A 25,136-nucleotide genomic window follows, 5' to 3' on the forward strand; every position below is an offset into this window, starting at 1 on the left:
GGCTGGGATTAAAGGTGTGCACCACAACCACCCAGTTTCTATGAGCAAACTAGTGTGGCTACTGGGATTAAAGGTGTCACCACTGCCTGGTCTGTAAGGCTGACCAGTGGGGCTGTTTTACTCTCTGATCTTTAGGCAAGCTTTATTTATTAAAATACAAATGAAATACACCTGCTCTCTTGTTCTTGAGGGAAAGTGTTTTAATTCATTCATTTTGGTTTGTTTGTTTTTGAGGCAGGGTCTTTCTTTGATACTCTGGATGGTCTCAGAAATCCTTGGTACAAATGGTATAGTAGCTGTCTTTAGTTGATTTAGCATTTCCTTATCTGGCTTGGTTCCAAGTTGTTGCTAAAACATAATTTCTTCTCTCATTTCAGAGTGTACTGGGCATTGCGCCCTCAAGAGAAAGCTGCTCACAAGACAATTCCTGTATTAAACAGGAGAGACAACCATCCCAACAAACAAGCAAACTGCAATTTCCACACATGATACACTTACATACATGCAAGCAAACACTCATATACATAAAATAAAAATAAGTAAGTATTTTAGGGTAGGGGGATGGAGACATGGCTCAGAGGAGCACTGACTGCTCTTTCAGAAGACCCAAGACCAACCCCTGGCACGCACACGGTGGCTCATAATCATCTGTAACTCCAGTTCTGGAGATCTGATGCCTTCTGGCTTCCACTGGTACCAGGCATATATGTGTGGCACACAGACACAAACCATAAATGTAAAATAAAAGAATTGCGTTAAAGGATTAGACATTTCTTGGGCTGGAAAAGTGGCTCAGTGGTTAAGTGCGTCTGTCACTCTTCCAAAGGACCTGGGTTCAGTTCCCAACACCCACCACTGCCTGTAACTACAGATGCAGCAGATCCATCACCCTCTGGTAGCACCTCCTAGGGAGTCAGAACCCCCAGAACTGGAGTTATACACAGTATGCATCCCATGTGGTTGCTTGGAAATGAACCTGGATCCTATGTAAAAGCAGTAAATGCTCTTGACTGAGCCATTTCTTCAGTCCCCTTAACATCTTCCTATGTTTATGTTATACTTCATAGAAAAAAAGGGAACAAAAACAATGAATTTTCATGCCAGTTGCTAGTGATATGCAATTGGTTGTTACTTTTCATCAACTTGAAAATATAGGGCCTTTTCCCATATTTGAATAAAATATTACTGAATTATTCTAATAGTTACAAATATTAAATAAACATTTATTCTTTTAAATTATTTTGCCTAAGGAACAGTTATAAGAATTAACTGCTACTTGCATTTAAAAAAGAAAAAGCTCAGTTGAATTATTAATAAGTATAACACTCAGAAATTAAATAACTGACTTGTCAAAATTATTTCTCAGACTTCCACATCATCAGCACTGCAGTTTGATTTCCTATGAGAAGTACATGAGAATGTCACACTAACCTCTCTGCTGGGTGTCACGTCATCAAGCTGGTCTGTAAATGAAGATGTCCTGCTTCTAATCCTTGTTGGTGTTGAAGAGCTCAGGGAAGCCTACACATAAAAATTATTGTACAGGTTAGAAGACAGCACTGACTAGTACATTATTCCCTGAGCGATGTTTTTCTCATTCCATGCCCAGCAACTTGAAGAAAGGAAAGGGACATATAAAAAGTACGGAAGAATAATTACAATGGAATCAACTACCAGACTTAGCTATCTACTAGGTACAGTAAATCTTAGTAAAGTACATATAAGGATGTGGTTATACTTAGAATGATAATACTGGAGAAACCGAGAGAGTGTATGAAAAAGTCTACTATCTTTGCCACTTTTCTGTAAAACGAAATGATTCAAAATTTTAAGTAAACCAAACAAAAGTGGCTGGGCGGTGGTTGCGCACACCTTTGATCCCAGCACTCAGGAAGCAGAAGCAGGTAGATCTCTTTTAGTTAGAGGCTAGCCTAATCTACAGAGTGTGTTCCAGGATAGCCAGGGCTACACAGAGAAACCCTGTCTCGAAAAACTAAAAACAAACAGAAAGGTTGTCAATTTTAACTTTAACGTCCCTGAAACAGTCAATACTATGAATTTTACAGATAAATAGCATGTCCCACCTCTCTAGTCAGAAGTCTTTCATTTACAGCACAGCCGAACACTGAGATACTAAGGACAGCCTTGGTGCAGGAGAATTGTCTGTATTCTGTCAATCATGTTATAAATAAACACTGATTGGCCAGGAAGGAAATATAGACGGGAAAACCAGGAAGTAGAAATGATGTAATGAGAACAGAATTCTGGGAAGGAGGAAATTGATTCCTCCCATTCCTGGCCAGACCACTGAAGCAGCAGGATGTGATCTGCCCCACTGAAAAAAGGTACTGAGCCACATGGCTAACATAGATCAGAAAAATGGGTTAATCAAGATGTGAGAGTTAGCCAAGGAGAGGCTAGAGCTAATGGGCCAATCAGCTTATAATTTATGGAGACCTATGTGTGATTTTCTTTGGGGCTAAACAGTTGTGGGGTACTGGGTGGGACAAAAACCCCAACAACAAACAAGCAGGCCTGGCCCCCGTTCATGTTACACAGCCTGGCTACTTGAATCCTGGATACAGAACAAAAAGCCAAAATACTAAACCTGGGGTCTGAAGTCTACTCTAACATAAGGTAAAAATAGCCCTGAAAGTATAAAACCAAACCATAAAGACTCCTCTGTACTTGTAACAAAATACCTCTGAACTCACCTGCACACTTGCTTCCTTACTTGCCTATCTACACAGTAGTAACTACCTACCATCGACATGAGAGAACAAGTGAGCAGATGCAACTCTAACCTATGTGAGAACACACTGCTATGGCCAGGGAAGAGCTAAGGTCATGAGGTCAGGCATACACATACACACACCAAGACAAACAAACAGCTGTAAGCTCCACTTCACATCAGGGCAGATGTCCAGTAAACAGTGTAGAAACCAATGCTAGCTTCTGAATAGAAACAATGTTTATGTCAGAAGCAGACCGTGGAGTGAAAACAGCAAGGACACATCTGTATACCTTGACTCAATAATCTTCTTCAATAAACGGCTTTTATAAGGCCCTAAATGAAGCCTTAAAAATTTACTAGCCCAGTCCTCCCTTCAGCTGCAACAGGGAACTTGAGATCTGCCAATCAGACACACCCACGTGAGACTGAGTCACAAGAAAGAAAATAGACATGCAAAGTTAAAGGTCACCCTTTGGTAAGCAAAGGGACGACAGACCTGGAAGCAGCCATGGAGCACAGTGCAGTGGGGGGTGCCAGGCTGGTGCCAGGCATGAGCAGTTGAACATTTTTAAGAGCCCACGATGTAAAGCTTCTAGAAACTGTCAGCCATCAAACATCCTTTAACAAATTCCTTTTCTTCTTGCCTAAACTGAATTCTGTTACTTATAACAAACAATTCCAGCATATGCTCCTTCTAAAAAGTGACCTGAAAATCAGCAAACGATTCTCTGAAACCAGCTATGCTCAAGTCACCTTAAAATATATATATACACTGAACCCTGTTTACTCCACAGACAGCTTTCATCAAAGTTGAGGGAACTGAATATTGGGCAAAGTGCTTGCTGTACAGGCAAGAAGTCTGAGTTTTGGTTTTTTTTTTTTTTTTTTTTGGTTTTTCAAGACAGGGTTTCTCTGTGGTTTTGGAGCCTGTCCTAGAACTCGCTCTGTAGACCAGGCTGGTCTCGAACTCACAGAGATCAGCCTGCCTCTGCCTCCAGAGTGCTGGGATTAAAGGCGTGCGCCACCATCGCCCGGCCTGAGAAGTCTGAGTTTTTGGGTGCTTGGCACCCATGTAAAATGTGGAGCACAGCAGTATACATCTGCAACCCTTCTTATACCTAGAACCAGTTTCCACACCAAGCTTCAAAGGCTGAGATTAGAGACCGCCACAAGAAGGGACGCGCTCCCTGCGGAACAGAGGTGAAGACAGGCTACAAAAGCAGCTAGAAGTACTGACGAGAGGAAATGCCTCTGGACCAAATGATTCCCTGCTGTGATTCCAGAATGTCTAAGAAATCTTGGGTTATTAATTTAGGTCTCCAAATACCCAGCTGACAGGAAAGGACACCCTACACAGAGACTTGTACTCACTTGAAAACATAGCTCAAGGTGAATGTAAAATCACCCTTTCGCCTTTAATCCCAGCACTCTGAGGCAGAGGCAAGTGGATCTCTGTGAGTTCAAAGCCAGCCAGGTTTCGAGAGAAATCCTGTCTTGAAAAACAAAAACAACAACAACAACAACAAATCGTCCTTAAATCTCAGCCTCCTATGGGGCTAATCAGAAGGCCTCATCAACTGTGGACAAATATAAACCAAGTATATAAAGATGAAGAGTGAGCCCAGAAGAGTGCAATGCACCTGGCAGCTCCCAGCTTAAGGCCAACTGATCTTCTCTGGAGCTGCAAGAATCACAAGAGAAGCCGTGGGCTCCTGGGTCTACAGTGAACTCTCATACTTAAAAGAGGTCTGAATTTAAAGGGCTAGAGACTGTGTGTGTGTGTGTGTGTGTGTGTGTGTGTGTGTCTGTGTGAGTGCATGCACGTGTGTGCGTGCAGGCACTATTTGCTAAGAAAATTACTGGTTCTATCCAGGCTCATGTTTGTATTTCATTGCCTGCCAAGTTCTTTATCAGTTGACCAGAGACTTCAACTTCAGTATAAGAAAAATCAGTGTAGGGGGCTGGAGAGATGGCTCAGTGGTTAAGAGCACTGCCTATTCTTCCAAAGGTCCTGAGTTCAGTTCCCAGCAACCACATGGTGGCTCATCTGTAAGGAGATCTGGTGCCCTCTTCTGGCCTGAAGGCATACACGCAAACGGAATAGTGTATACATAATAAATAAATCTTAAAAAAAAGAAAAGCAGGGAAGTGGTGGTGGCACTCGGGCGCGGGGTGGGGGAGTAAGAGGTGGGTGTACCTCTGTGAGTTCAAGGCCACTCTGGTCAACAAAGTGAGTTCCAGGACAGTCAGGGCTGTTACACAGCCTGGTCTGGAAAAACAAAAACAAAACAAACGCGGTGTTGTGGTGGGTCCCGTATGACCCTTGGCCTGTGAATGACATTCACTCTCACAACTGTTACCATAGACAGAAGGGGGATTCTGAAAGTATGATTTTAGTTGAAAATGCGTTTACTCAAATTTAAATAAATAAATAAAATAAAAACAAAAAACAACTACCCAGATAAGTTTAAGCTAGTTACACAAGTCCTTCAAATCAGGGGAAGAGGACAGAGACTGTATACTCCTGCTACACTGAATGAAAGCAGAGGGCAGAGGGACATATGACAAGTGCTGGCTTCTCCGGGAAAGAGGCCTCTTCAACAGCCCGCCAAGAGACCAAGACCTCAAGCACTGTCTGAACTCCACCATAACCACATGGACGTGGTCATCCTGGACGACATCTTGACAGCCATAAAACAGAGACCAGTTCGGCCATCCCTGGCTGCTCACCACAGAACTGTGCAGTCTCAAGGCTATGAAGCACTAATATAATGCTGTATAAAAACCAACAGTAACTTTGGCAATGACCAGCTTTAGTCCCTGTCCCCACTCCTTACCCACTAGAAGCTCCTCGGGTGCTGCCCCACTCCTCACAAAACTGCTCTACACACACACACCTTTGTGCACGCCATCACAATAGCCACGGTCTCTCAGCCCCGCAGGGGCCCAGCACCGCACCTTGCAGGCACTGTTCAATAAAAACATTCTTGACAACTACAAATGTCTTCTTGTTTGTATGTAGTCACTCTGAGTCCTCACAATCAATCTGAAGGCACAAAGGAATGTGATACTATACCCAGTCCTGATAAGATTAGATTCTCAGAAAGCTCAGGCTTGCTCAAGTCAGAACTAGGTTAGCACACAGGCTCTAACTCCCTTTTCTCCCTCATCAGTTCTCTCTAGATGACCAGTTCTTGAATTTCTCTGGGACTCACAGTAAAAATAATAATAGGGGCTGGAGAGATGGCTCAGTGGTTAAGAGCATTGCCTGCTCTTCCAAAGGTCCTGAGTTCAATTCCCAGCAACCACATGGTGGCTCACAACCATCTGTAAAGAGGTCTGGCGCCCTCTTCTGGCCTTCAGGCATACAGACAGAACATTGTATACATAATAAATAAATAAAATATTTAAAAAAAAAATAATAATAATAATGCCACCATACTTCAGCCCAACTCATGGAGACACCCCCTAAAACAAAAGTTTCACAGAACTTTTAATTAATGCAGGGTATAACAGGTAGGCCTCAAACCCACGTCTTCACCATCTAGTTAACCACCCCCCTGCTGAACTGCACATCCCGTCTGTACAGCATGTACACTTTACATTACGGGATACATTTTCTTTTTGTTATTCTTGATTAATACATACACAATGAAACATGATTCCATTCACCATCCATTTCCCTCCTCTACCCGCCCCCATGTCCCCTCCAAGCTCAATTAGTGCTGCTCACATGTGCACGGAAGTGAGGCACCGCTGGAGGATGGGACTGACCTGAGTAAGAGGAGCCACTGACACCCCTCCCTAGCGGCCGTCAGCTACCGATAGCTGCTCACGAAGGAGCAGGTCCTAGAGAGAACCTCCCACAAAGAGCCCTGTCTTCTAAATGCATTGTCGCTAAACACAAGAGGAGACTCCCAGGTACAGCTTACTTCACAGCACCATGTCATCTTTGTAAGTACAAAGCTGCTGTACCTGGTCACCCACCCTCCAATCTATACACTTGAATGTATTTCATGTCTTTAACTATGATTTTTTTTAAAAAAGAATTAACATCAATCCCAGGTTGAACAGCATGATTTAAAGAAAGCAAAACCAAACATTCTGTATATTCCTATTAGCAGGATGGTCTACGTTTAAACTCACTCTATTAGAGGCTGCATTACCCAGGCGTTTCACGGACACGCGAGAGAGTGGAACTGTTAGAAACACAAGTCAACTCTGTACATACAAACCACTTTACGTATTGGTGAGGTTTAATTATCATGAATCTTTTTTTTTTTTTTTAATTTTCAAGACAGGGTTTCTCTGTAGTTTTGGGTGCCTGTCCTGGAACTAGCTCTTGTAGACCAGGCTGGCCTCGAACTCACAGAGATCTGCCTGCCTCTGCTTCCTGAGTGCAGGGATTAAAGGCCACCACCACCGCCTGGTATAATTATCATGAATCTTTAACTTTCTGAAATCAACTAATCACAGCTTCAAAAAAAAAAGGAAGCAACATTCACTGTTTGTTGAGGGGGATCAGGTAGTCACCTACTGCAAGTTCTCTCATCCCCTCAGCCCTTCCACTCTGGAAGGAACTGAACTGCTCCAGTGATTGGTGCTGAAGACAAAACAAGCATGGGAGCTCAAAATGAGGGGTTTTCCATGTCTTTTCATGAGTGATTTACATCAGCTATGGAATCTTTAGCTACTCACAGGCCTTGTGACTTAGCTCCTGCCTCTCAAGTTTTGCCCCGAGCAGATGCCACGTCAGAAGCAGACGTGATGTTAGACTAGCACCAGCACACAGAGCACCTGCTCATTAACTCCTCCCACACACCGAGGGTGGGGACAGGGCCACTGGACCTTCAGCATTACAACATTGCTCCAGTAACTGCCAATCAACTTGACAAGCCAGTTAAGTAGGGATCTATCATGGGCTTAGTTTCCACATAACACCATACTTCAGTCACTAGCTGGAGCTTCTCACATGCCCTCAACCAAGCACCTTTGTCATTCTGCAATCTAAAGTGTAGTTCTAGAAATGAGCCATCAGTCTCAAGCTATAAATGCTTAACTTCTCAAACACAATCTTTTAATACGTGAAATTCACTCATCAAAATGATTTAAGGCAACCTCCAGTTAAACATGGAATCTGAGGTACATACACTGCCTTTCCAGAGAGTTCTGAAATCTCAAGCTATTTTCAGGAGCCTGGAGGTAAATAAGAAACAGCTGGAGACCTAGCACAGCTGAGGTGCCACAACCCCAGGATCCAAAGAAGGGAACACTGACATGAAGAAAGTAAGGCAGTGTTCATCCCCGGCATCTTAGCGAGCTTTGGGACTGAAAGGAAAAGCTTATAGTTCAAGCTATAGAAGTAAAGAAGCGGATCAAAAGCCTGACTGTACAATGGAACCCTCTACTCCCACTCCTAAGGCCCGCACCCGTCCCGTCACTGCTTTCAGAAGACTTGGGATTTATACACTAGGTGCCTTGTGTCAGCAGCACCAATGCCAGCACATCCCCAGAGATAACAGTACAACGAGTGACCTTCTAAGAGCGTCACTAGTGGAGCAGTGACACAGTAAACAATGTGGCCCAGTCTCCAGTGACAATCTCTGTCCTAGCACACTCCAGTTCCTATTCCAAGGTAAGTAGTTTAACCATTCAGTTTCCCCTCCATCTTGAAGGCACAGCTCAGTGTGGAGCACAATGTCTAATATTCCAAGTTCATGGATTTGATGGCCAGTCATACACATGCACAGAGAGAGAGAGAGAGAGAGAGAGAGAGAGAGAAAGAGAGAGAGAGAACGCTAGAAAAAGAGAGAGTGTGTGTGTGCCTGTAGGGGAGTGGAGGGGTCATGTGTGTGTATGTGTGTAAGTGTATGTATAGTGTATGTGTGCCTGCTGGGGGGGGGGTAAGGAGGGTCATGGGTGTGTGTGTGTGTGTATGTGTGCATGTGCGCTTGCGCCCCACCATAACTGTAAGACCCTGACCTTCATTTACAAGTTGAGATGCTATAGTCATTTGTAGCCCTTTCTCAGCCAGCCCAGTAAGACAGACTGAAGTTGTCTGCATCTCCAGGTGTGTAAAGCTGAAGTGAGGTACACACAACATGCACCCCTGTTCATGTCTCTGGATCTCATAATTTCACAAATCAGGCTAGTTCATCCCAGTTTCTCAAAATTTTTATGACTCTAACATTCAAATTATAGATTTCCCTTTTTCTTTTCTATCTGAATCTGGGTCCAGACTGACCTCAAACTCTTGATCCTCCTGCCTCAGTCTCCCATGTGCTAAGATTCTAGATGTGTATCACCAAGGCTGGTTCTGAGACAGGAAAAATCTTGCTGCCAAAAAGGGGACAGAACCTGTGCCCCAGGAATGTGCTGGAGGCAGAACAGACTCGCACAATTGCTTGTGGCCTTTCTCCCTTCCCAGCCATAACCCTGCAGCTCCCAGGAATGTCGCCAGCAGAGGGCACATACTGGACCCTGCAATCCCGCACCTGCGGCTCCTGCTTTCACCTCATCACAACTCCACCAGAGGCTTCTCCAGAGCTGCCTCATGTTTTCACTTAGCAAATGAGAGAAGGAAAAATAAAGGTTTCTCAGCAGCCTTTGCAGATGCGGCCTACGCCACCTGAGTGGTAAACAAAGCATCGCTCATTCTCCTTGAGGAGCCTATACTCACACTGGGGTAGATCTTAACATTTGCAGCTCTTTCTTTGGGGAGTCTCTTTTTCTTAAGTCTTGTACTTAAGCCTGTATCAAAATATCATTAATAAAATCTACAATCTGCTTCCAACTGGCTAGTCCCATGATTCTTTCCGGTGTCAAAGCTGTAAACCCTGGTGTGGTCTGAGTCAAGTCCCTAACAGTCCAGGGCAGCAGTTCTCAGCTGGGGGTCGAGGGATTCTTTCACAGGAGTCGTCTAAAACCAGGAGAAAACATAGATATATTACGATTCATAACAGTAGCAAAATCACAGTTACAAAGAAGCAACAAAAATAATTTTACAGCTGGGGGTTAGCACAACATGAGGAACATTAGGAGAGCTGAGAACCGCTGGTCTAGAAGTACTTCTCAGGTTAGGAGGGTAGTATATGGGGTTGTCTGTCTCCTCTCTCCTCTCTGCTGACAGCTGCATGCAAGACACTTTTGTTTAATCACATAAACAAAGATTCTTCTATTAAAACATAACAATGGGTCTGGAGAGATGGCTCAATGGGTAAAAACACTGGCTGCTCTTAGAGATTCTGAGTTCAGTTCCTAGCTACCACATGGTAGCTTGCCACCATCTATAGTGGGATCTGGTGCCCTCTTCTGGCACGTAGTTATAAGTACAGACAGAGCACTCATATCTAAAAACAAATACATAAATAAAATTTAAAAAATAAAATATATAACACTATATTTCTATATAAAGCATTATCAATGGACACTGAGTCCTCTTTGGTAGAAACACAAATTATAAACAATCAGGACAGCCAGGCGGTGGTGACGCATGCCTTTAATCCCAGCACTCAGGAGGCAGAGGCAGGCGGATCTCTGGTCTAAAGAGCAAGTTCCAGGACAGCCAGGGCTATGCAAAGAGACCTGTCTCAAAAATAAAATAAACAATCAGGATAAACTCGGATTCTTCCCATCTCTGGGCCTTCTTTGAGAATTTAAGACAGAGACACACTGCAAACTCAGATTTACAATAAGACTATGTCCCTTCAGGAAGGGACTCCTCTGCCATCTGTGAGACATCTTGCTAGGACTTTATGGTTTGTTTTTAAAATTTCTACTACATTAACTATTATTTCAGGGCCCTACTTAAAAACAATAAACAGCCATGCAGGTTCAAGCAGGGCATATACGTTGCTTTTCAAAAATGTTTTAATTGTGATAAACCATGCACACCGCACAGTTTCCCATTTTGAACATGTGTAGGTGTGCAGTACCATGAAGCATATTCACAGTCCATGAGATCATCACCACCATTCATCTCCAAAGCTTCCTCAACCCACTGAAACGCTGCCAATCATTAAACAGTAACATCCACCCACGTCCCTGGGCCAGATTCTGTTCTCTAGCCTGATGAGTCTGATTACCCTTATGTATTTCATATAAGTAGACTCAAAATATTTGTTCTTTCCTATCTTTATTTTCATAATAGTTAAGCAAGTTTTAATATTTAATGAGAACAAAAATGTCAAAATGTTTTTATTTATGTAACACGCACGTGTCTGCGCGCATACACACACACACCCCACAGGGTCTTGTGAATGCTGGGCAAGCACTCTACCACTGAGCTACATTCACAGCCCCATCTGTTTAATTTTTCTTTTAGTAAGTTAATCCTACATAGTTTTAAAAATGCAAAATATGACTAGGAATTAGATGGCTATCATGTTAAATTATTTTGAACGAAGGAAGAAAGGAAGGAGGGAAGGAGGGAGGGAAGAAAGGAAGGAAAGAAGGACGGACAATATCACTGTTCTACTGCATGGATGTTCTGCAAGTATTTCCCCAGAACCACCAGCGCTGACAGGCACTCTACTAGCAACAAACATCAGACAGCATCTCCATGGAAAGCAAGCTAAGCACCAGAAAGCATGTACACAAAGGCCTCTGAGAAACAAAGAAACTGATGTCCAAATTTAGGTTAGTACACTAAAATGCACGTCATGAACCCTTCATGTAATTTTTACAAAGTTTATGTGTATTGTTCCAAAGCTTACAATAGTTTGAAAAGCAGGGAGAAAATTGACATAATGCCTTTCTTGGAACACGAACTTTCTAGGAACCCTAAAAGGAAGGAAGAAACCCGTGCTCAGGCCACTGAGACTCGGAAAGGCATTCATTCACAGCAGCAGCGCCGACGCCGCCAGTCTGTTTCTCTTGCGAACACGCCCCCCTGGCCCTGGAAACGAACTCCCTTAAAAGCAACCACCTTCCTGAAAAGAAGCAAGAGCAGGGTGGCAGACAGGCTCCGTGCCCGTCCTGCGCAGCGTCTGCCCCTCCGTCCTGGCCGCCATCACCCAAGTTCTGCGAGGTGACTAACTCGTGACAGCCTTGGGCGCTGGAACGCGGCCCTCGGCTCCGGCTCCGCCAGGCAGCCTGGCCCGGGACGGCTCGACCCTGTGCCCTCGTTTCTCGATCAGGATCCTGGCCATTCCAGGCTCGGTGCCCAGTGGACACAGAGGAGACCTCGGCCAGGTCGCAGAGGACCTGGGTGGCCCAACCCCCTCCATCACTTCCAGAGTCAGGGTCTCTCGCACGGGCGGGGGAGGGGACGTCCCCACACGGGACCCGCGCCCATCGCACCCATCCTCAGGCCGGGTCGGTCCTTAGGGGGGAAACTCCAAGGCCAGATGTCACCGTGGGTCCCGCCGGCGGGCACCGGGACGGAGTTCGGGAGTAACCAGGGCCAGGGTTCCTGGAGCACCAGGGCGGTCCGAAACCCATGCCCGGCTCCGGCTTGCGGGGAGGGCGGAGGTCACGGGAGAACTTTCGCCCGCCTCCCGGGCCCGGCGCAGGAGGACGGCGTACCTGGGCAGGGGCTGACGCCTGCTGCAGCTGCTGCTGCTCCTCGCTGATCTTCTGCTTCAGCTTCTTGAACATGGCGCGGCGAGGGGCCGGCGTCGGAGTCTCTCTACCCGCGGGACGGCCGGGCCCGGGCCTCGCCGTCTGACTGTGGAGCTCGCGGGCACCTCGGGGCGCTCGCCGTGCGGGTGTCGGCGTCGCCGCCGCCGCGTCTCTTCTTTCTGGGTGCCACCGGCTGGCCTCGGCCCCCCATCCAGCCCCGTCAGCGGCGGCGGCGGCGGCGGCGACAACGGCAGCAGGTGAACGCGCCCAGGGCGCCTGCGCGGCCGACGTGGAGCTGGCCAAGGGCTTGCTACGGGGCGCCGCGGCGGACAATATGGAAGCGGTGTGGCTGGACGCGTGCGCACGCTCGCTCGCACAGCGACTCCCACACTGACGCCGGCCGGGATCCGGGCGCTGTATAGTCAAGTGGGGAGCATCTCACCACGGGACAACAAAGTGAAGAAGGCTGGGGTGAGAGAGGAGGAAGCTAGGGAGCCAGGAGTGTGTTCAGTGTCGGCTGGCACAGTTACTGCTAGAATTCTCTCAAGGGCTTTGGTTGGTTGGTTGGTTGGTTGATTTTAAGAGAAGATCTGGAGCTGAGGATTGCCTGGTTGTGCCGGAGAGCTTGGTTCTATCCTCAGCACCGCACAAACTGGGTGTGATGGAGTACACCTGTAATCCCAGCGTCGAAGGTAGAGGCGGTAAATTCAAGGTCATTTCTGACTTTAAGGCCAGTTGGAGCTATGAAGAGACACTGCCTCAAAAATAAACAATTTGACCGTGTTACGTTGACCAACATTGAATTTACGACATGAAGTGATTTTCCTACCTCCAGAGTAGCTGAGAACCACAACCTGTTTCTACTACCTGGTCAGAATTTTCAGCCTTTAGTGTTTAATATTTGTGACTGAACTCCCGAGGAGCTGTCTTAAGACTCCTACACTTGCACAACCCGAAATATCTCTGTGACCTCTGCTTGTCATGACCCGTGTGAAATTTCTCAACAATTCTCTGGGTTCTGCACCAGTTACTACCTGAATGGCTTCCATTCCGTTCTGATACTCTGCAAAGTACGTTAAAATCTGGACAGGGTAACACACACCTTTAATCCCAGAACTTGGAAAGCTGAGGCTATTTGATCTCTGTGAGTTCCAGACAAGTCAGCCAGGGCTACACTACATAGTGAGATCCTGACTCAGACAGAGAAAGACCCGGAGGATGGGGGGGGGGGGGGGGGGGGGGGCATACCAGATATCACAAGTTGAGGCCTCAGTCCCCAGGTTGTTTGACTTGTGTTTTGACCTACTGGCTATTGTGGAGGCTCCTGGGATCTCCTACTGGTGATATTTGATAGATGCATTGGAACAGCACACAGAACTCAAGGAAGTGCTTTGCTTACATTTACCAATTCCATACAAAGGGATTCCCAGCACCCACATGGTGATTCACAACCCTCTATAACCCCAGTTCCAGGGCCTCTAATGCCCTTTTATGACCTCTGAGGACAGCACATAGTTCAGAGTCAGGGATGCAGGCAAAAGCTATATGCTACAAACATCTAAACAATCTTACTCTAAATGGAGAAAAACAAAAAACATTACCTGTAGTCAGGAGTGCAGCTTCTATGCGGGGGGGAGGGGGTGAGAGGAGCACAGCCCACTTCTATGCAGTGGGGGGGGGGGGCACTCTCCATCCACTTCTAAGTGGCATGGCACTAAGAAAAGAGAAATTAAAGGGATTCAGGCAGGAAAGGAAGCAGTCAAATTTTCCCTATTTTCAGACAATATGATCCATACTTGAGACCCTAAAGACTCTATCTGAACTCAGATTGAAGAAATACTTCCAACCAAGTCGCTGGATATAAAATGAATATCCAGGGTCTGGTGAGAGGACTCAGAGATTAGGAACACTGGCTGCTTTTCCTCCAGAGGTCCCAAGTTTCCCAGCAACCACAGGATGATTCATAGCCATCTATAATGGGATCTGGTGCCCTCTTTTGGCATGCAGGCAGAACACTGTATACATAATAAATAAATCTTTAAAAATAAATTAAATAAAATGGACATCAAAAATCAGTAGTTTTCAGGGGCTAGGGAGATGACTCAGAGGTTAAGGGCACTGTCTGCTCCTCCAAAGGTCCTGAGTTCAATTCCCAGCAACCCCATGTTGGTTCACAACCATCTATAATGAGATCTGGTGCCCTCTTCTGGCCTGCAGTCATACATGCAGACAGAATGCTGTATACATAATTTTAAAAAAATCAATAAATCTTTTAAAAAATCAATAGTTTTCTATTTGTCAATAACAAGCTTTAAGAGGAAGAAAGCTGAAAAAGATTTTCTTCGTAGTAACCAAGCAAAACAAAACAGACAGATCACCTTGGAGGATAGCTAATCAAAGAGGCAGATATTCCTGCAAGAATTAAAAACCCTGCAGAGAGAAATTGGAAAGGACATTAGAAGACGGCAAACCCTTCCTCCCCATGCATCAGCACAGTTAAAACTGTGAAAATGGTTGGTACACACACACGTTATGCAGGCAAGCATACATACGTATATGTAAAGTTAAAAATAACAATAAGAAATCTGTTAAGGGGAGCTGGAGAGATGGCTCAGAGGTTAAGAGCATTGCCTGCTTTTCCAAAGATCCTGAGTTCAATTCCCAGCAACCACATGGTGGCTCACAACCATCTGTAATGAGTTCTGGTGCCCTCTTCTGCCTGCAGGCACACACACAGACAGAATATTGTATACATAATAAATAAATATTTAAAAAATTTTTAAAAAAGAAAGAAATCTGTTAAGATACATATACATGTATATGTAATAAAACCCAAAATGTAAAGCCCAAGACTCAGAGAGAAGTTAAACGTCTTGCCCAAGGTAACACGGCTTGCACATGATTGAGGCAGGAACTGGATGTGAGAGCTTCTGTGCCCGCGGAGTATGTGCCTTCACCACGGCTCACACTGCCTGTGAAGCCTGTGCCCACACCACGGCTCACACTGCCTGTGAAGCCTGTGCCCACACCACGGCTCACACTGCCTGTGAAGCCTGTGCCCACACCACGGCTCACACTGCCTTTGAAGCCCACACCACGGCTCACACTGCCTGTGAAGCCCACACCACGGCTCACACTGCCTGTGAAGCCCACACCACGGCTCACACTGCCTGTGAAGCCCACACCACCACTCCCATTACCTCTGTATCCTTTGCTGCTGTCCCACAATCTCCCACTGACACTGACTTCTCTAAATTCTCCAACTCTGCTCCAAAATGGTGTACTGATTGGCATTCCATTTTCCCCATCAGTGTAGTAGGTCTTTGGGTTGCAGTATTAAACTTGTGCCTCATACAAGTATCCTCGGGTGTAGAAATGTATCTGCTGCATTTTCACTACATATCAGATTCCCTAACACTTGTATCGGGAAAGAAATTACACACATACCTTCATATGCACATATATGTTAGAAAGGGGGAGAGAGAAACTATTTGGAGTGAGTGAGCGTGTGTGTGCATGCATATGTGTGTATGAGTGTGTGTGTGAGTGTGTTTGTGCATGCATGTATGTGTGAGTGTGTGTGTGTATGAGTGTGTGTATGCACATGTGTACTGGAGATGACTCCAGAGCCTTGGACATGCTTCGGTGAGCATCATAGACACTCAACTATGCACTGTCTGGAGTTTGTTAGAGTAGGAGGCGGAGATCCGGAGATCAAAATACTTGCATTTCTCCACTGTTTGAATGTTTCATTTGAACATCCATGTGAATATTTACTTTTGCATATCTTAGTAATGCTATTAAAAATCACTGCTATAAAACCTTGGAAAACCTCCTTCAGGGCTAGGCCTCTGCATCAGAGTCTAAACTTAGATGTTGACTCGACTCGGCACTGGATCAACTTTTTGGCCTGGAAAAACTTTTCTTTAAAAAAAATTTTTTAATCTCTTCATTTTTAACTTAGTTCCAATTGTAGACCAAAAGTGTGCTAACTAGGAAAAGTGAGGGTCTGTGTTATTATTATCGACTCTAGCTTATGAATAGACATAGAGTTAAGGGGTGGGGGAGCAACGAGCTGCAACTGCCCAGAAGCTCTGATGACACAGAACTGGAGAGCAGGTGCCCTTTCTTGTTATTTATTTGGTCCCCAACTGTAACAGGCTTAGGCTTAGGACTTTCTCATCTCCTTTGAGATACACTTGGATTTTTTTAAGTATTCAATTTAATTATTAACAGTTTTGTATTTAGTTATAGGGCATGTTCCAGAAACAGTTGCAAAGCTTATGATTCAAATATTCACTTAAAACAGCCATTAGAAGGGGAAATTCAACCCACAGGACTGAGATACAAGACCTATTTTAAGAATGAGGTCTAGAGCGCAGAGCGGTTTGGTCGTTCGTTGGAGGTAGATCTTCTGTTCCTGTCGCCGATCGCGGCTCCCGTTTGCGCGCTCACAGCGTCGCGGCGGTCCCAGCACTGGCCTCAGACTCCGGCTTTGGGTGAAAGAAAATGGCCCGAACCAAGCAGACCGCTAGGAAGTCGACCGGGGGGAAAGCGCCCGGCAAGCCACTGGCCACCAAGGCGGCCCGGAAAAGCGTGCCCTCTACCGGCGGGGTGAAGAAGCCGCACCGCTACAGGCCCGGGACCGTGGCTCTGCGAGAGATCCGTTGCTACCAGAAGTCGACTGAGCTGCTCATCCAGAAGCTGCCTTTCCAGAGGTTGGTGAGGGAGATCGCCCAGGACTTCAAGACCGACCTGCGGTTTCAGAGTGCGGCCATCGGTGCCCTTCAGGAGGCCAGTGAAGCATACCTGGTGGGGTTGTTTGAAGATACCAATCTGTGTGCCATCCACGCCAAGAGAGTCACCATCATGCCCAAAGACATCCAGTTGGCTCGCCGGATACGGGGGGAGAGAGCTTAGGTCGAGGCGGTTTTTATGGCATTTTGTCGTAAATTCTGTAAAATACTTTGGTTTAATTTGTGACTTTTTTGTAAGAAATTGTTTATAATATGTTGCATTTGTACTTATGTCATTCCATCTTTCACTCAGGATGAATGGGGAGAGTGAGTGTTCATAGATCTCAGTGCTGTGGGCACTGCGGCTCAGGAGTGACAAGTTGCCGATGTGCAGAAGGATGGGTGATAGTACTTGCTTCTCATGATGCATGTTTCTGTATGTTAATGACTTGTTGGGTAGCTATTAAGGTACTAGAATTGATAAATGTACAGGGTCCTTTTGCAATAAAACTGGTTATGACTTGATCCAAGTGTTTAACCATACATCACTGTGATAGAATGTGGGCTTTTTCAAAGGTTGAAGATACAAGTTTTAACCACAGTGTAACAGTTTTCCTTAAAAAAAAAAAAAACCTGGCAGCTATAGAATACACTATGTGCATTTATAATAGCTATTTTATATATTGTAGTGTTCTAAATGTTTTACATTCACACACAAAAAAAAAGAATGAGGTCTAAACTGGGGTGTGGTAGCTCACGCCTTTAATCCCAGCACCCAGGAGCCAGAGGCAGGCAGCTCTCTGAGTATGAGGCCAGACTGGTCGAAAGAGTGAGTTCCAGGATAGCCAAAGCTTACACAGAGAAACCTTGTCTTGAAAAAACATCCCTCTCCCCCAAAACTAAAAAGGTGATGTCTTTTGCTAACTAGGGTTTATGGGATGAAGCAAGGTAAGAAAGAACCAGGTCCTCTGTCCCTTTAACACTGGTTTAACCAACCCTAAAGCACACAAATTCACTCTTGTGTGTTATCTAAAAGCGAGCAAAAACTTGCTTTATATTGATATTAGATTCTATAAAAAGAGTGAGTGTGGGTTTGGAGAGATGATAGCCCAGTAGATAAAGCACTTGCTGTCCTTACAGAGGACCTGGGTTCAGTTCCCAGCACCCACATGGCTGCTTCTAGCAGTCTGGCCCAGTATCAGCGCTTCTGACACTTCTTCTTTGTCTTTGGGGCACCAGGCACACACGTTGTGCACATACATTCAGAGAGGGTGTAATACATGACCATATTGGCATCAATGTCAGCTGAATGGATCTGAACCCACAAGCTTGCTACTTATTACATGTAGTGGGAGAACACACTCAGCCTTCAACCCCCTTTCCTTCTCTCTCTATCTTTCTTCACATATATATACACACTCCATTGCCCAACTTGGTGTCAAAAGTCTGGGCCCAACCTTCAAAATAGCTGGGACTCCAGACATACACTCCTTCACCTGACTTTCTGTTTTTGCTTTTTTAACGTAAAAATGGTGACATACCACAGTCCGGCAGTGGTGGCTCACGCCTTTAATCCCAGCACTCAGGAGGCAGAGGCAGGAGGAGCTCCATGAGTTTGAGGCCAGCCTGGTCTACAAGAGCTAGTTCCAGGACAGGTACCAAAATAAAATAAAATAATAAAAAAATAACCCACCACAAAGTTCCTATGAGAAAAAAAAGTGATTATTATAAGTTGTCTTAGAAGATTCTTTCCCTACTCCTCAAACGAAATCATGAAAGTGTCAGAAGGCTGAGGATGTGGCGTGGGGCAGAGTTCCTGTCTCACCAGCTCTGTGCCCCGGGTTCAATCTCCAGTATGCCAGAAAAATGTAAAGTAGTCTTAAAAGACTTTCTAAAATCCAGGTCTGATGACTTAGCCCTGCAATTCCCAGCTACTTACGAGCAGAAGCACAAGGGTTACAATTCAAGGTCATCTTGAGCAATTTAGCTAAACCCTGACTTAAAAATATTTTAAATGAGCCGGGCGATGGTGGCGCACGCCTTTAATCCCAGCACTCTGGAGGCAGAGGCAGGAGGATCTCTGTGAGTTCGAGACCAGCCTGGTCTACAGAGCTAGTTCCAGGACAGGCTCCAAAACCACAGAGAAACCCTGTCTCGAAAAAAACAAAACATATATATATTTTTTAAATGAGATGGAGCTATACTATAGCTCAGTGATAGAACACTTGCCTAACATGTATAAGGCCCAAGGTTAATATTTAGGAATGCCAGTACACACACACACACACACACACACACACACACACACACGGTTTAATACTTAGAAATGCTAGTATATGCACGCACCTGCATACACACACATACATGCACACAAGGTTTAATATTTAGGAATGCCAGTACTTATATACAGACAAGGTTTAATATTTAGTCATGCCAGTACACACACACACACACACACACACACACAAGGTTTAATACTTAGGAATGCCAGTACACATATACACACACACACACATGTACATACTGATATATATATATGGTATGATACTGTTATGAAAATAAAAATGTATGTAGATACACAAACACACAAATATATGATTCTCAATTTTTTTTTGTTTTTATTTGTTACTTTAGAAGGTTAATTTTATATGGCTTAATATACATATTACAGAATGTATCTGAAAAGATGATTAAGAAACCAGGAGAGGTGCTTGTCCCCAGCAAAGGGACTAGTTAGCTGGAAGGGTCAGTAGTGGTAACTGCTTTTATATCCCTTAAACATTTTAAATTTACACGTTAAGCATGCATTACCGCCTCCAATATTTATTTAACATGTTGAAGAAGAAAATAGGTAAATTATTTTGACCCCTTGAATTCATTTTCCCATAAACAGCATGTATGTATGTGTCCATAAATGCTTAGAGAAAAATCATGAAGCTTTGTGCTCTGTGCCAGACATGTTAACCTTGAATGGCATAATTAAACAGGGAAGAGATGCTTTTCTAGTTTCCAGTCGTGTGCTTCTGCATACTTTGGATGTTTCTTTTGGCGATGTGGAACTGAACAAGGGAAAAAGGTGCCTCCCTCCTGCCTCAGCCTCAGAATAGGAACAGAATTGGGAGTTTCAGAACTTTTTCAGAACCTTGATGGGGGAGTGTCATATATCAATCTGTTGATTTCATTGGTTAAGCAATAAAGAAACTGCTTGGCCCTCATAGGTTAAAACATAGGTGGGTGGAGTAAACAGAACAGAATGCTGGGAGAAAGAAGCTGAGTCAGGGAGTTGCCATGATTCTCCTACCGGACACAGACGCAGGTTAAGATCTTCCCTAGTAAGACACCTCGTGGTGTTACAGGGATATTAGAAATGGGTTAGATCGATATGTAAGAGCTAGCCAATAAGAGGCCAAGCAGTGTTTAAAAGAATACAGTTTCTGTGTAATTATTTCGGGTAAAGCTAGCTGTGCGGGCGGCCGGGTGCCAGGGACACAGCCCGCCGCTCCTATTACAACAGAGTGGCACCCAACGTGCTAACGAACTCCACATAAAACCTGAGAGGGCTTAAAAAGGAGAAAGAGAGAGAATTTAAGTCAGCTTTTTGCTGTTGGTGGGTTGCATGCTGCAAAGAAATTGTTCTGACTCAGCAGCAGGAAAAAACTGGCTGTTTTAAAATGGCGGCTTTCTGGGCTGTGCTGCCATTGCGATCTCTGTCTGGCTCCTGTGGGAGACAGAGCTTTTGAATGGAGCATTTGGAGTAAAGCTCTACAGCTTGCTTGATGGCAATGTGGACTGCTGTGTGCCTGGAACTGTGTGTGGCTCAGGGGCACCAAATGGCTCTGAGGCAGGAGCTGCTGGGCTCCACCATGCTGAACTGTACTGGTTGGCAGGAACTACCATAATTACTGTAATAACAGCGCAGTTAAGGTTTCAACTGGGCAGGACACAGACGGTACCGTATTACCTGTACATGGTGCAACTTAAGTTTTTAAGAACTGCTTAACCTTTTAAGAAATTCTCCTGGATAGTAAAAAAATGTTACAGATTCACAATAAAACAGCTTCAGACATAAAAGACCACACTGTTGGATGAATGTACGTAGGCTTGAGAGAGAGAAGAAAAAGAATATAGGGATAAAGTTAATGGTTTAAAAAAAAAGGGTAAAGTCTTTAAAGAGACAGAGTACAGATAGTTGTAGATTAAAAGAAATAAAGAAAAATAAGCCATGTAAAAATGGAAAATTCACAGAGAGTCTGGATTCTTTGTATTATTGTGTTTTCTTTAAAATTTTTGACTGTAAAGGAGCTAAGTACAGAGAGACATTTCATTACATGGGCTGCCAAGCTAAACCAGAATGGATATAAGGGTATTACAATTTCAAAATTTGGGTCTAAGGATATGATGCTTTGGAGAGGGTCTTCTTTTGTTTTCACAGAGGACCAGACCCTGTGGATTGCATCTATCCTGATATGGTATGATAGACCATGACCTCCGGAAAAGTTCCTGTGAACACCCTCAAAAAATTACTTCACTCAACTGCCAACTGAGATAAACCTGGCACACAGGCTACACCCTAAATGATCTAATTAATGACACCCCCATTCAGCAGGAAGCAGTTTGGAGAGAAATAACATATTCCCAAAAATTGTTTATAAATTTTCTTTTACATTTAAAGGGGGATATGATAGAGATATGAATAATTTACATTGATATGGATTTTGTTTTAGTGATTTAAATTTAAGGTCAATTTTGTTATATGTATATGTATTTCTGATATTGATTAAGGTATTGTGATTATGTAGTTCATTTAAAATGTAATGTATAATTAGGAAATATAGGTTGTTGATGGATAATCATAAATAATAGTCAAGTTTGTAGTCATGTTACTTAGATTTTCTAGATATATAGAGATATATTTCAGATAGGCGTTCTTCATCTCTTTCAAAGGCTGCAGAATATGGCATTTAAAATATTTTAATAACTTAGGGTTTTTCATGACAATGAGACACGTCTGCTCTTGGCAGCACCAATCTACTTCGAGAGGAAGATGGGCATCGAAGAGGATCCTTATGGAGTTTGATAGCCATTTGGGCAAGAAACTGCTCTTGCCTGGACTGATGCATAAACTAGACACAAAGAACCTGCAGAGAGAGGACTGCTGAACTTGCCTAAAGGTGAGATGGTCTTTCAGGGTTCCTGACTCATGAAAGAGTCTGCGAGACATTCTGCAGGATACAGCAGAAAGTGACTGAACTGTCTTTGGAATTTCCTGCTTGATGAAAATGTCTGCTGGATACTATGGGCCTGAAGGCTGAAGATGGATGCCCCAATGGTACAAAAGAACTTTGGGTGACTGTCCAGGCAGCGAGATGTCTCTGTCATTTCTAGAGTTTTCTTATTTCTTGTTTACTTAAGTAGTATTATATCCTTCTGGAGTCTTTGATGGAGTTGAAAAATGAATAGATAGTTATAGTTTTCCTTAGTTATGATAAAAGATAAAATAGATATAAATATTGTAACTGTAATTCTTGCTTGATAACTGTTTTGCTATATGTAATTTTGCTATGTTAAAGTTAAAGCCTTTTTTTTGTTTAAACAGAAAAAGGGGACGTGATGGGGGAGTGTCATATATCAATCTGTTGATTTCATTGGTTAAGCAATAAAGAAACTGCTTGGCCCTCATAGGTTAAAACATAGGTGGGTGGAGTAAACAGAACAGAATGCTGGGAGAAAGAAGCTGAGTCAGGGAGTCGCCATGACTCTCCCACTCCAGGCAGATGCAGGTTAAGATCATTCCTGGTAAGCCAGCTCGTGGGCTACACAGATTATTAGAAATGGCCTAGTCCAGGTGCGAGAGTTAACCGAGAAAAGGCTAGATATAATGGGCCAAGCAGTGTTTAAAAGAATACAGTTTCCGTGTAATTATTTCGGGGCATAAGCTAGAGCTAGCCATGTGGGTGGCCGGGTGCTGGGAACGCAGCCCCGCCGCTCATACTACTACAGAACCTACAAGAGGAAACAGATGCAAAACATTTTACAATAGGGGCTGGAGAGATGGCTCAGTCGTTAAGAGCACTGACTGCTCTTCCAGAGGTCCTGAGTTCAATTCCCAGCAACCACATGGTGGCTCACAACAATCTGTACTGTGATCTGGCGCCCTCCTCTAGCGTGCGGGCATAGAATGTTGTATATGTAATAAATAAATAAATCTTTCCAAAAAAATTTTACAATAGCATGTAGAATTTCTAAACATATAGTGCAGTCTTTGATTGCCAGCATCCTGGGATTTGGAGCCACCTGGGAAGCACACCTCTGGAGACCTACCATGAATGTGAGTGGACATCCCATGGGCTGGGTTCTCCACTTTTGTCTCTCTTTGCTTCCTGAGTGTGGATACCATGTGACCAGCTGCTTCTGCCTAGAACCACGATTGACTTGTTTCCTCGGACTCTGAGCTAAATAAAGCAAACTCTTCGCTAAGCTGTGTTGTCAGAGAAGAGTTAACTAACACAGGATTTCACTCCAAATATTCCTATCAAAGATGTCTTGGTGGGGGGCTGGAGAGATGGCTCAGTGGTTAAGAGGACTGGCTGCTCTTCCACAGGTCACGAGTTCAATTCCCAACAACCACTTGGTGGGTCACAACTATCTGTAATGAAATCTGGCGCCCTCTTCTGGTGTGTCACCATACATGGAGGCAGAATTTTGTATACATAATAAATAAATCTTTAAAAAAAAAGTCTTAGTGGGGGGAAGAGTAAAACAAGTTTCTACACCCTGATAAGCCTATCTGCCAACACAAATGCCAATCAAACCAAATCAGATAGAATTAGAAAAAGCCCAGGTTTAATAGACACCACACTCCCGGGTGGCTTTCCAGCCCCCCAGAGAGGACAAAGGAAAGCAAGACCAGAAAACCATGTGTTTATTTTCTGGGGGATGGTTTGACTGCCCTGTGGGGGTGGTCTTGAGCATCTCTGGGGAGAGGTCATCATTTAGTGGGCTTTCTCAGAGGTGGAGTCTAGACTGAGGCTACTGGGGGGAGGTAGGGGCTTAGGGTGGAGACTCTACCTAAACATTCCAGACTCTTTGGATATATGGATTCCAGGGGCTGTGGTGAAGTTTCCATCCGTACATCTAGAATGTATATTACCAGTGGTGGGAGGGAGCCTGGAAGGGGAGCATAGGAACAGAGGGATAGGGTTGAGGGAGATGTTAATGGAAGAAACAAATGGAATCTGGGGACCTCCCTAGGATGAGCTAGAAGCCTAGAGCAAATTCCCAGCCAGGAGGGTGACCCTAGCTCGGACTCCTAGGAATGAGGGATATGGAGCCTGAGCTGCCATCTCCTGTAACCATTTGTTGCCAGAGGCAACAAAAAAGATCGCCTTTAAATCTCAGCCTCCTATGGGGCTAATCAGAAGGCCTCATCAATGTGGACAAATATAAACCAAGTATATAAAGATGAAGAGTGAGCCCAGAAGAGTGCAATGCACCTGGCAGCTCCCAGATTAAGGCCGACTGATCTTCTCTGGAGCTGCAAGAATCACAAGAGAAGCCGTGGACTCCTGGGTCTACAGTGAACTCTCATACTTAAAGAAGTCTTTCATCAGCCGTTGCTCCTTCTTCAGCAGTCAAACAATTCAAAGACAACACAATTACAGACAGTATCCAGATTCTCTGTTTATTTTCCATCTTTTATAGACAGTATCCAGATTCTCTGTTTATTTTCCATCTTTACATGGCTTTATTTTAAACTCTATTTTTTTCTTTTTCTTTTTAATTTTTGATTTTTTAAGACAGGGTTTCTCTGGATCTTTGTCTGTCCTGGAACTCACTCTGTAGACCAGGCTGTCCTTGAACTCACAGAGAGCCGCCTCCCTCTGCTTCCCAAGTGCTGGGATTAAAGGTGTGCACCACCATACCCAACTACTTTCTTTCTTTCTTTTAAGGACTTTATCCTTTTTCTTTTCTCTTCCAAGTCTACATATATTTTTAAAAACACATTATAAGCCGTTTAGAGGTTTTCTTTGTCTGAATCTATCTTTACTGTCTCTCTTTTTCTGACCACATGAGTCTTTAATTTGCTAAGCAATATGGATAGGATT

General features: G+C 44.3%; 2 protein-coding genes across 6 annotated transcripts in view; one reads left to right on the top strand and one right to left on the bottom strand.

The window, feature by feature from the left end:
* The window catches only part of Golga4 (golgin A4), an 85,620-nt gene extending 73,076 nt beyond the window's left edge, over positions 1-12,544 (bottom strand). For all 5 annotated transcript variants that reach the window (XM_041676769.1, XM_041676768.1, XM_041676767.1 and 2 more), the window contains exons 1-2: positions 12,260-12,544; positions 1,432-1,521 (exon numbers count right to left, since the gene is read on the bottom strand). In XM_041676769.1, coding sequence (XP_041532703.1) covers positions 1,432-1,521; positions 12,260-12,331 — 162 coding nt within the window. In that variant the 5' untranslated portion in view covers positions 12,332-12,544. The remainder of the gene's footprint in view (positions 1-1,431; positions 1,522-12,259) is intronic.
* Positions 12,545-16,714: 4,170 nt separating this feature from the next.
* On the top strand, positions 16,715-17,349 carry LOC121464243 (histone H3.3A-like). The gene has a single exon (XM_041677019.1). It carries the CDS (start codon positions 16,805-16,807, stop codon positions 17,213-17,215), a length of 411 nt encoding a protein of 136 aa, XP_041532953.1. The 5' UTR covers positions 16,715-16,804; the 3' UTR covers positions 17,216-17,349.
* The last annotated feature ends 7,787 nt before the right edge of the window (positions 17,350-25,136 follow it).

This window comes from Microtus oregoni, unplaced genomic scaffold (genome assembly GCF_018167655.1).
Source record: "Microtus oregoni isolate MIOR12 unplaced genomic scaffold, Mior012 000028F_ref0000031, whole genome shotgun sequence".
Lineage (NCBI taxonomy): Eukaryota > Metazoa > Chordata > Mammalia > Rodentia > Cricetidae > Microtus > Microtus oregoni.